Source organism: Elaeis guineensis, chromosome 3 (genome assembly GCF_000442705.2).
Source record: "Elaeis guineensis isolate ETL-2024a chromosome 3, EG11, whole genome shotgun sequence".
Lineage (NCBI taxonomy): Eukaryota > Viridiplantae > Streptophyta > Magnoliopsida > Arecales > Arecaceae > Elaeis > Elaeis guineensis.
This window is the reverse complement of record NC_025995.2, coordinates 99,948,429-99,960,088: the sequence shown is the minus strand read 5'-3', so window position 1 is coordinate 99,960,088 and position 11,660 is coordinate 99,948,429. Positions and strand designations below refer to the sequence as shown.

Here is an 11,660-nt window from a genome sequence, read left to right as displayed (position 1 = left end):
ATTTCAGTTGATCCAACAACCAAAGACTTTACCAACTTAATATATGTATATATACACACACACACACACATACATATATATATATATATATAGACACACACATATACATACACACATACATACATACATACATACATACATACATACACATATATATATATATATATGTATATATACATATATCACATATATCATTGCATTATCTAAATTAAAAAAAAAAATTTTGAACGATTATTAGCGACGGAATAAAATTTTTATCATTAATTATATAAATAGCGATGAAACAACTTATTTTCATCGTAAATAATATTTTTTCGAGGCGTGAATTTTTTCAGTGGAAAATTTTTTTATGGCAAAAATTATTAGCGACGAAAAAAATTTTTTGTTGCTAATAAAATTATTAGAGATGAAAATATATTTTTCATCGCAAATATTTTTTTCGTTCAATTTATTTATAATAAAAATTAATTATTGATGATGAAAAATTACGTCGCTAATACCCCGCATCCCTTTACATCCCATCAAAAACCCATTTTTCTTCCTCTTCACCCCCCACGGCATTCGGCCTCTCGCATTCTTCTCCCTGCCTCCCACGTTCTTCTCCCGGCCTCCCTGCCTCCCATGTTCCCTCTGGCTTCCTCCACCATCCGGAACTCTTCTGTTGTCGCCGCCATCGAGATGAGTCATGTTGACGTTTATTTTTTTTTTGGGTTGTACTCGGGCCGGGGCCGGGGCCGGGGCCGGGGAATGGTGCGGAGCTAGCATGCCGATGCCGGTGTACTATAAATTCTCACTATAGAATGAAATAGTAATGGTCTAATCTATCTAAAATTTAATTCTCACTCTCTTCTACGTATTGAAATTTTCATTCTAATTTTGATTTTGATAATGGATTAAATATTTTGGGAGATTTGATCATTCCGATTCTCATTCCAATCCATTTCAATTTTAGTTGCGAATCAAGCACCCCTTACGGTATTTCTGTTGTTGTTCAAATTTTTCTCCAAAATTCAAAAGCATGAAGATAATGACTGTTTCGATGGATTCACATCAAAAAAGTATTGTTTGGATGGAGGATCTTCTCCTTATAAAAATTTTTGAATTCCTCTGATACCAAACCTACCAACGAAGCTTAATGACAAGCTAATCTCGAGCTCTTCTTAAAAACGATTGAATTTCCTACATCTTCAAGTTGTCTAAAGTGCATGAAGATTCAATGATGATCCAACTAACTTGAGCTTAAGTTTGAATGTGTACTAAATGCTTATAGTAAGAAAGCACTTAATTAAAAAACATGAAGAGGTTTCAACACTTGAATCACACATGGGATTTCCAAAGTTTACTACCTACGCTTTTTCTTTTCCTTTTTTTTTTTTTTGTTGTTGTTGTTGAGAACTTCATTATATGTAGTCTGTTCTTCAAGACAAGCTAAAGAAAGATTTTTATCTTCTCAAGTACAGCTGCTTTCACACAGCTATGTAAAATAGGACAAAAAAAAGTCCCAATTATCAAATAATTCTACGCCAGGATTCTATTAAGAAGATATCATCCTTACCCAGTTTTCGTAACAGTGCGTCAGCAATTCTTTTTTTTTTCTTTTCAGGTTGTCAGTAATTCTTGAAAGTCCAATAAATGATAAGAGACAAATAAAAATCCTAGGTGAAGGCCAGCTAAGCTTGTTAGGAGAGCTCTGTATACGTTTGGATGCATCAAAATTTATCTTTCAATTTAAAATTTTGTATAGTTATTTGTATGGGATCAACATTAAGGACTGACATGATTACTCCATCAAGGTTAGGAAGCACTAGGTATTTATATTAAATTACAATTTTTATAATTTAAATTATATTTATATTATGCGGATAAATTTAGTAAAGATCCATACATTTAACATAAATCACACATATACATATGTACATTAAATGTATTGATTTAGAATCAACAATATTCTCCCATAAAATTGTGCACATCATAATTTCTTCTTTCTGGTCGTTTGATTGCCCTAATCATAGTTATCTTTGGTCGTTTGGTTGCCCTAACCATAGTTATTCTTGCCAGCCCAACCTATTGTCAAACTACATCATGTCCACGTTTACATTGCAGAAGTTTTAAGTTGGATAAAGATTGGTCAAACTTCGAAAGAATAGTATATCATATGAGATCGGTGGTGCTACAATTTTTTTTTTTTTACCACCTAACTGATATTGATGTACCAGCACCACTTAACTCATATGATGGACGGTCCATTCAAAATTTGTAGCACCACCTAGCTCATATGATGTACAGTCCACTTAAGGTCTGACCAACCTCTATCAAAACTTACTACAAAAAAGAAAATTTTATTGAGCTCGGTAGGTCAATTCGAAAGTAACACAGTTTTCTAACATCCAACCCCCTCCAACTCAGCAGGAGCAGCAGCACCAAAAAAAAGAAAGGAAAAAAGAAAAAAAAAGAAGAAGAAGAAAGGCACAACGCTCCCACTGGATTGGCCAAATTTGGTTTGTCTGATCAGTAGTGCCAATTATAGATGTGGTGCACCTAAGTGGCATCACTGAAGCTGTGTTCATTTTTAAAGTGATGGAACCTGCATGGAACAGCCACTCAAAGAATTCCATGCGGCTGCGCTACGTCTTTAAGAGATCCATTCATTATTGTTTTCTCCAAAAACCCAACGTGTTCTTTGCGTTGAATCCACCCATACCACGAATCACGATGGACCCAATAGAAATTTGATATAATTTAGGATGCATTTGAATACATTTTTTAATTTTTAATTTCTTTTTTTTAATATTTTTAATTTTTATTATAGAATAAAAGTAAAAAAATAAAAAAATATGTTTGATAACTAATTGTTATAAAGAAAAAAACTATAAAAAAAAAAAAGCAAAAAACACATATTTAATAAATACATAAATTTTTATTATTATTTTAAATATTAAAAAATAAGACCGAAATCACTGAATCAAATTATATGCTTTCCATATTACCGAAGCCTTGTCAGCTCCATCATTTTGGGCGAGATCCGAGATCATGGCAGTCCACGATACGATGTCTCGATGATCCGGAGCTTGGTCGAAGAGCAGAAATGCACCATTCAATCTTCCAAATTTCAGGTACATGCTGACAAGAGCAATCTTTGTGTTTGTGAAGCATGATATCAAAGACCCATAAGTTTGATGATCAGGATTGATGCCCCTCACGACTCTCATTCTCCTGAACAAATCCATCAATCCGGTTACACATCCATCAGTCCGAGCGTAGCCTGAAAGCATAAAATTCCATGAGACGATGCCTCTCAGCGGCATCGAATCGAACAATCTCCGAGCGAGATCGGGTCTTCCGCATGTAGCATACACATTCAGCATCGAATTGACGAGGACGAGATCGGCCTCAAAACCATGTCGGATCGCGGAGGCACGCAGGCATTGCAAATAGTCGAGCCGTGAGACTGCCGCCAAGAGCAGAGCTAACAGAGTGATCGAATTGGACTGGATTTCAAGGCCGCGCATTTGGTTGTACAGAGAGAAGGCCGCGGCGGCGTCGCCTGCTCGGGAGTGCGCGGCGATGATGGCGGACCAGGGGACGACGGTGTTGCAGAGAGGGAGTGGCATTTGGCCGAATATGCGATGGGCGCTGGCGAGGTCGCCATTCTGGGAGTACATGTGGAGAAGGGAGGAGGGGATGTAAGGGTCGCAGGGGAAGTAACCGAGGACGATGGCATGGAGGTAGAGGACGAGGCCGAGGGGGAGGAGGCCGAGCGAGGCACAGGCCTTGAGGAGGGAAGGGAAGGCGTGGGGGTGTGAGGGGATGCCATTGCCACGGGAGAGCGCGAAGGGATACTGTGACAGGATCTGCAGAAGCAAAAGCAAATTTAAATATATATATATATATATATATATATATATATATATATATATATATATATATATATATATATATATATATATATATATATATATATATATATATATATATATATATTACAAAAAATAATTATTTTTATTTTGATTTTTTATTTTTTATGGTAATTTTTTAAAAATCAAAAAGTAGAAAAAAAAATTTATGGTTAACCAAATGCACCCTTACTGTTTTTTTTAAAAAGAAAAGAAAATGACCTTACAATAGCATCAATCTTCTGACATTACCGTCATAAAATAATCATTATTTATTCAAAAAATTAATAATAAACTAACACCAAATCCTGCAAACTTCTTTCGTTCTTAATTATAAAAAGTCTTAAGTTGTATTATTAGGCTTCCCATGTCGGTTGGATTCCATGCCAGCATGGCCTATCTTTTTTCTAATGAGCAATGGAGGAAGGAAAAGCTTCCTGCAATTTATAAAAAAAAGTGAGAGTACCATGAAGACCATAGCATCTAAAAAGAGGAGCTGAAGAGATTAAGGAGATGCTTGGTTGAGAGAAATCGAGATCTGAAATGAAAATCAGAATAGGTAATTTTTATTTCAGCTGCTTGGTTGGAAGGAGTTTCATTTCGAGATGAAATAGAAATAAAAATTATCCAATCTATCTAAAACTTAATCCCCCTCTTTTCTATAAATTTAAATTTTTATTTTAATTTCAATTTTGATTTCGATCATGAACGAAATGTTTTAAGGGATTTGGTTATTCCGATTCTTATTTCAAATCCTTTCGATTCCAGTTGCGAATCAAGCACCCCTTAGGACATTTCTGTTGTTGTTCAATTTTTTTTTTAAATTCAAAAGTATGAAGATAATGACCTGTTATAACTTGGCCCAATTACGCAGCCCACAAAAGCCCAACAAAAAAAAAAAAAATTAAGAAAGACTCCCATAGGGAGTCTTCTTCTCCCGACCAGCTCCTAATTGAAGTCAGAAAGCTCATCGGAGAGGAGTCAAACTCCTCCCCTCCAATTCTATTTAAAGGGGAGACTCTTCTCTCTTCCTCCCACCAAGAATCAAGAGGCCAAACGGCGAGGATCGTCGGAAAATGCTCGTGAAAGCCTTTCACTATGCTCGCCCCAAATTCGCACCGGAGACGTCACTGGAGCTCGAGGTAAGCCCCGATTTCTCTCCCTCTCTTCTCTCCTTTCCTTTGCTTGTGTGCACGGTCGCCAGCAACCGAAGTCATCAGATTTTGTTGGAGAAAGAGTCTCCTGTTTCGCCTCTCTTTTCTTGGTTTTCTGATGCCGGTAGTTACCGTCGGCCATTGGTTTAGCTTCTCTGGCCGTGGGTTTATTGTTCCTTCTGCCACCGGCCACCACCGTGCCGGCTGCGGCCCTTGATCAGCAGGTCAAAGGGGGGGACCACACGGTCCCCTGTTTCGCCCAAAGGAGACCACGGGAAGAAGAAAGAAAAAGAAAAGAAAAAAAAAAGAAAAAAAATAAAAGAGAAGACTCTCTCTCTAATTTCTCTTTCTCCCTCTTTCTCTCTTTTCTCTCTCTAATTTCTCTTTCTCTCTCTACTTTCTCTCCCCACTTTCTCTCTCTAGATTATTTCTCTCTCCTAAGAATTCTAGTATTTTGAGAAAAATGATGATGAATTGAAATTGATCCTAATAATAAATTTTGATCTATGATCGTCGGACGGTATACCGGCATCCACTTTAATCAGACCTAATTTTTTTAAGATTCTATTTTTTATGATTTTATTGAATTATCCACATGATAATTTCAGCATGATTTGATCTGATCAATCAAATTTGTTGAATCATATCATTTGAAGAGTCTAAGATGATTTTTCTCTCTCTAAAATTTTTTCTCTCTCAAATTATTTCTCTTTCTTGATCGATTTCTCTCTCTAAAAAGATTTATCAATGAAGAATTTTTTTTAATATTTTTGATCTGATGAAGAATCCTGATCTATGATTGTCAGACAACGTACTGGCACTCATCTTGATTAGATCCGATATTTCTCAATTTGATTATCCATGATCCTGATTTAACCATGATTTAGATTAGATCATTTTAATCACATCAATAGAGATGTTGGACTATGGCATCTGATTAATTTGGATTGTACCTCATAAATTCTCTCTCATCTGATTTTCTCTCTCTACTTGATTTTATAAAATCAATGAAGAAACCTCGGTGCTATCACTTCGAATCTGATTTGATCTGATAGTCAAATATTGGATTATTTATGTTCTAATTAGATTTTGATTAGATAAAATTAGATGATCGGATCCAATCTAAATCGTTGAATATTGTATTCGTATTCTTTCTGATTATTAAATTTGATCTCGTATAGGTATCGTGGATGCCTGATAATCGGATATTGTGATATGATTTATGAACTGAAGAATTTTGAAAGAAAATTTATAAAATTATGTGGATTTATTGGAATGCATTCGAGGTAAGTAATATTTTACTTTTTCTAGATTTATCGATAAATTATAATATATTTTTTCGATATGATTTGTGAAATGATGCATGAATTGGATGAATGATATTTTGTTATAAAAATATCATATTTTGATATGTTATGATGAAGCATGATTGAATATATTGATTTCATGATATATTATATTGATTGATTTTGATACTATATGATTATATATTTTCTTATCAAAATTAGAATATGAAACATGATTTATGAAGAATTCTGATATAAGAATAATATGAATTGACAATCTGACTATGTAAAGGATCCTGCCAATGGAGGCATATACGTTAGTAATTGATTTATCCTGAGGGTTTATGTCGCCAGAGAGACCAGCGACATGTCGTCAGAGACACCAGCGACAAACCACCAGAGACACCAGCGGTTTCGAAGGACTTTGCTGCCAGATGATTCACAGCTCACTACAAGAAGATACGCGGTATTATGACTCTGCTATAGAAAAAATATGGTCATAGCTCATGGTTGATGAAAAGAACTTAAGAATGAAAGAAATTAAAATCTCGAAAGAAACTCAAATTTTTGAAAAGAAATAAATTTGGCATGAACTATGTTGCATAATCAAAATTGATTTCGAATTGATGAACTCTATATGCTTATTTTCTATAAATAATTATTTACTTAAATATCTAATGAAATCTATTGAAAGTGATCATTGCTTACTGGGCTGTCTAGCTCATTACCTCCTATTTTACTATTTTTATATATGTTAAAGAATTAAGATGATACAAGATATGAATGGAAGAGTGATTAGAAGCAAAATCTTCATACTTTTATTTTAAGTTGAAAGTCTTATTGAATTTGATGTAAGCCTATGAAACTTTGTTGACTTTATTGAGATATTAAAGAAAAAATTTGGATTGTTATAATTTTGAATTTAAATTATGGACTAATTATTTTGTTGTGAAGCATTGATATCGTGGTAAGATGTCTTGCATGCTTATGAAAAGAGTTTTCTATAAGTATGCGGTGGTTGCCATGACCTTCGGCTCGTGATCTCGGATCAGTGATGTGACAATTAAAGTGGTATCAGAGTATTAGTGGATGAACTAAGATGTGTATAGAATAAATATCAGTGGATAGACACTAAGGACATTATAATGTAGATCTTTGATGACTGTAGTGGGAGAAATCTTTATAATTTTTGATTAAACATTGAGATTATATATGAAAGGATCACAAGAGATTATGATATATAAAGTTTGAAATATGATGGATGATCTATGAATCATGATATGATTAGTTAGATTTTGATCGAAAGTAATTACAAAAGGATTGACATGAAATTTTATTGTGCATTATTGTTCCAGCATGGACTAAGAAAGTCTTTTATGATGTTTGATTAGAATATTTATCGAAATTGAACTTGATATGTGGATCATATATAAAGTGACATATTAGGATGAATGCATATTTGAAGATATTGCAAAAAAACCTATTTCTTATTGATGAAATCGATTATGAGATTGTAAGATATTCATTGTGCTGGAATCTTTAATTATCATCCTTAGATCTAAATAATAGATCTTATTTGTGTCTTTTGGAGACTACATGATGTGTATGAAATTTTAATTTAAAAATTTCGTATCTATATTGATCAAGAAATTTTCTGATATTGTTGTTGAGATTGTTAATGAAAGACTGCTATCTTTAGATTAAGATAAAAGATTTTATTTATATTTATTCAAGATTATGGGACCCATGTGAATTAGTAATTTAAAATTTTGGATTTAGGAACTGATATGGAGTTCCTTTGCTTTTGTTAATGAGGTCCCTGATTAAATCTATTATTAAATGGGGATTTGATTTTTTTGAGGCTTGTATGATTGTTATGAAAGGATACTTGATAGATATTAAAGATCCTGATGATAGAAACTTGAGAAAAGATAATAATTTGAAATTCTTATATGTTCTGATTATGTCCTAACTTAATGGAGTATCGAAGGATTTTTTTGTTAATTTGACTTATAAAGATTTTGATTTGGAATTATCGAATTGAATTGATATGAGAATTAAGATTTGATTCATATTGATTATAGTAAACCTATATGATGGTTTTAAATGTGATATTGGATGCAAGGGTTAATCAAGACTATTGTACACCAATAAAAGTATGAATGAGAATCGAAAGTTAATCTTTGGCTTCAATTGAAATTTAAAATTTTAGATCTTTTCTATTGATAAGATAAAAAAATAATTTGATCAAAATTTTTGATGAATCTAAGAAATTTTGATTGTTAGAACAAAGTACGCAGCGAAAGCATGGTGATCTAGATTATTTTGAGTAAGTCAGGAATGTTGACTCTTTGAGTTAAAAAATTATGATAGATGATATGATTTGATATAAAAAATTTATTGATATTAAAAAAATAATATTTTTAAAAAATTTTGGATATCTTTAATATGATTTTTAAAAATAGTGCTTCCACCTACTATGCTACAAAAATATTTAGCATCCTAATTCTAGGATGAGTGGATCCTTGATTTTTGATTTTAGATTTAAAATATTTAGAGATAAATTTTTTTATCTTAGAATTGAATAATTCTCTATTTATTGGAAAGAATTTGAGATTGCTTATCAAAAAATGATTTTGATCTTAGATTTTTATACTCAAAAGTTTATCTATGGAGAATGTAATAAAATTTATTTATAATCTTGTGATAAATTGATTAAATCATTAGTAGTTAAAGATTTTTGATAAGAAATTTGATATCTTTATCTAGAATTGAGAAATTAATTTTGATGATAAAAAATAGTGGTATTGATTCTAATCAATATTAGTGATATTAATTTTTTTTATGAAATGATTTAATGATGAATTTGCATAAAAAAAATAAAATATCAAAAGTTTGAGGATGAGATTAAAAAGATAAATTTTTAACTTTTGAAAGCATGACTGAGAGAAAATATTTTCAAATTTCGATTGATTAGGATGTCATCATATGATTCACATAAGTATGTTTTTCTATCTTATGATGGGTTAATTTATTAAGAGTAGTTAGTATTTTGAAAAAAAATAAAATTCTTATTTAGAAATTAAGCTATTGATTTTTTTTCTATTTACCAAAGATAGGTTTGATTTTGATCTAGTCATGAGGTATTGAATATTATTTTTATAGAAAATAAGATCATGATTTTGAAATCTTAAAAATTGAAAATCTTTGAGATGTTGATTATGATAATAAGAAAATGAATGGTTCTGTTTTAGATCAACACTTGATGTATTGACCTTTTCCTTATAAAATGATTTAAAAATAAATTGATATCAATAATTAGAATATTAAAATATTTGTGAGTGAGATTTTTATCATAAATTCCAAATAAAAAATTATGAAGACTTAAGCAAGAAAAATTATGAGGATGAAATTTTTTTTAGAGAGGAATAATGTTATGACCCGACCTAATTACGTAGCCCACAAAAGCCCAACAAAAAAGAAATTTGAGGTCTTCTTCTCCCGACTGGCTCCTAATCGGAGTCGAAAAGCTCGTCGGGGAGGAGTCAAACTCCTCCTCTCTGACTCTATTTAAAGGGGAGACTCTTCTCTCTCTCTCTCACCAAGAATCTCGAGACCAAACGGTGAGGATCGTCAAAAAATGCTCGCAGGAGCCTTTCACTGTGCTCGCCCCAAATTTGCACCGGAGATGTCATCGGAGCTCGAGGTAAACCCTGATTTCTCTCCCTCTCTGCTTCCTTTGCTTGTGTGCACGACCACCGGCGATCGAAGTCATCGGATTTTGTTGGAGAAAGAGTCCCCTGTTCTGCCCCTCTTTTCTTGATTTTCCGACGTCGGTAGTCACCGCCGGCCACCGGTTTAGCTTCTCTGGCTGTGGGTTCATTGTTCCTTCTGCCGTTGGCCACCACCATGCCAGCTGCGGTCCTTGATCGATCGATCAAAGGGGGGGACCACACAGTCCCCTGTTTCATCCAAAGGAGACCACAGGAAGAAGAAAGAAAAAGAAAAAGAAAAAGAAAAAGAAAAAGAAAAAGAAAAAAAAAAGAAAAGAAAAAAAAAGAGAAAACTCTCTCTCTAATTTCTCTTTCTCTCTCTACTTCCTGTCTCCACTTTCTCACTCTAGATTATTTCTCTCTCCTAATATTTTTAAAATTTTGAGAAGAATGATGATGAATTGAAATTGATCCTAATAATAAATTTTGATCTATGATCGTCGGATGGTATACCGACATCCACCTTGATTAGATCTAATATTTTTTAAGATTCTATTTCTCATGATTTTATTGAATATCTACATGATAATTTCAGCATGATTTGATCTGATCGATCAGATTTATTAAATCATATCGTCTGAAGAGTCCAAGATGATTTTTCTCTCTCTAAAATTTTTCTTCCTAAAATTATTTCTCTCTCTTGATCGATTTCTCTCTCTAAAAAAATTTATCAATAATTTTTTTTTAATATTTTTGATCAGATGAAAAATCTTGATCCATGATTGTCGGACAGCGTACTGGCACTCACCTTGATTAGATCCGATATTTCTCAATTTTATTATCCATGATTCTGATTTAACCATGATTTGGAATAGATCATTTTGATCACATCAATCGAGATGTTGGACTATGGCATCTGATTAATTTAGATTGTACCTCATGAATTTTCTCTCTCTACTTGATTTTATGAAATCAATGATGAAACTTCGGTGCTATCACTTCGAATCTGATTTGATCTGATAGTCAAACTTTAGATCGTTTATGTCCTAATTAGATTTTGATTAGATAAAATTAGATGATCGGATCCAATCTTAATCATTGAAATATGGTATTCGTATTCTTTCTAATTATTGAATTTGATCTCGTATAGGTATCGTGGACATCTGATAATCGGATATTGTGATATGATTTATGAACTAAAAAATTTTAGAAAAAAAATTATAGAATTATGTGGATTTATTAGAATATGTTCGAGGTAAGTAATTTAATTTAGAGAAATCACAACACATTACTGATATGGATATCATAACGGTGAACTCTTTCAGCGTCCAAGAATCAATGGTATGATTGGCTGAGTTAGTGGTTGTTAAGAATGGGTCCCCATTTTCTTTGAAATAAATAAATAAATAAAATTATTATTGTGGACCAAGATACGAAGCATCCACAAACATCAAAATACAAAGTATAGAGTGAATTGGGGCTTATTCTATTAGTACTATGATCATCGTAAAGTATGTAAACCTAGGTCATCGTAAAGTGGGTGGGTTTCTCTCTCATACATAGATGGAAACCTGCACTATGATCACCAAGGAGTTCTTAATGGCAATCACCCTC

At 32.7% G+C, this 11,660-nt stretch overlaps 1 protein-coding gene across 1 annotated transcript; it reads right to left on the bottom strand.

Annotated features, from left to right (window-relative positions):
- Positions 1 to 2,954: 2,954 nt before the first annotated feature.
- On the bottom strand, positions 2,955 to 10,244 carry LOC140856297 (pentatricopeptide repeat-containing protein At4g04370-like). The gene is made up of 2 exons (XM_073253408.1): positions 9,936 to 10,244; positions 2,955 to 3,839 (listed from the first exon to the last, which is right to left on the bottom strand). Exons 1-2 carry the CDS (start codon positions 10,242 to 10,244, stop codon positions 2,955 to 2,957), a joined length of 1,194 nt encoding a protein of 397 aa, XP_073109509.1.
- Between the last annotated feature and the right edge of the window lie 1,416 nt (positions 10,245 to 11,660).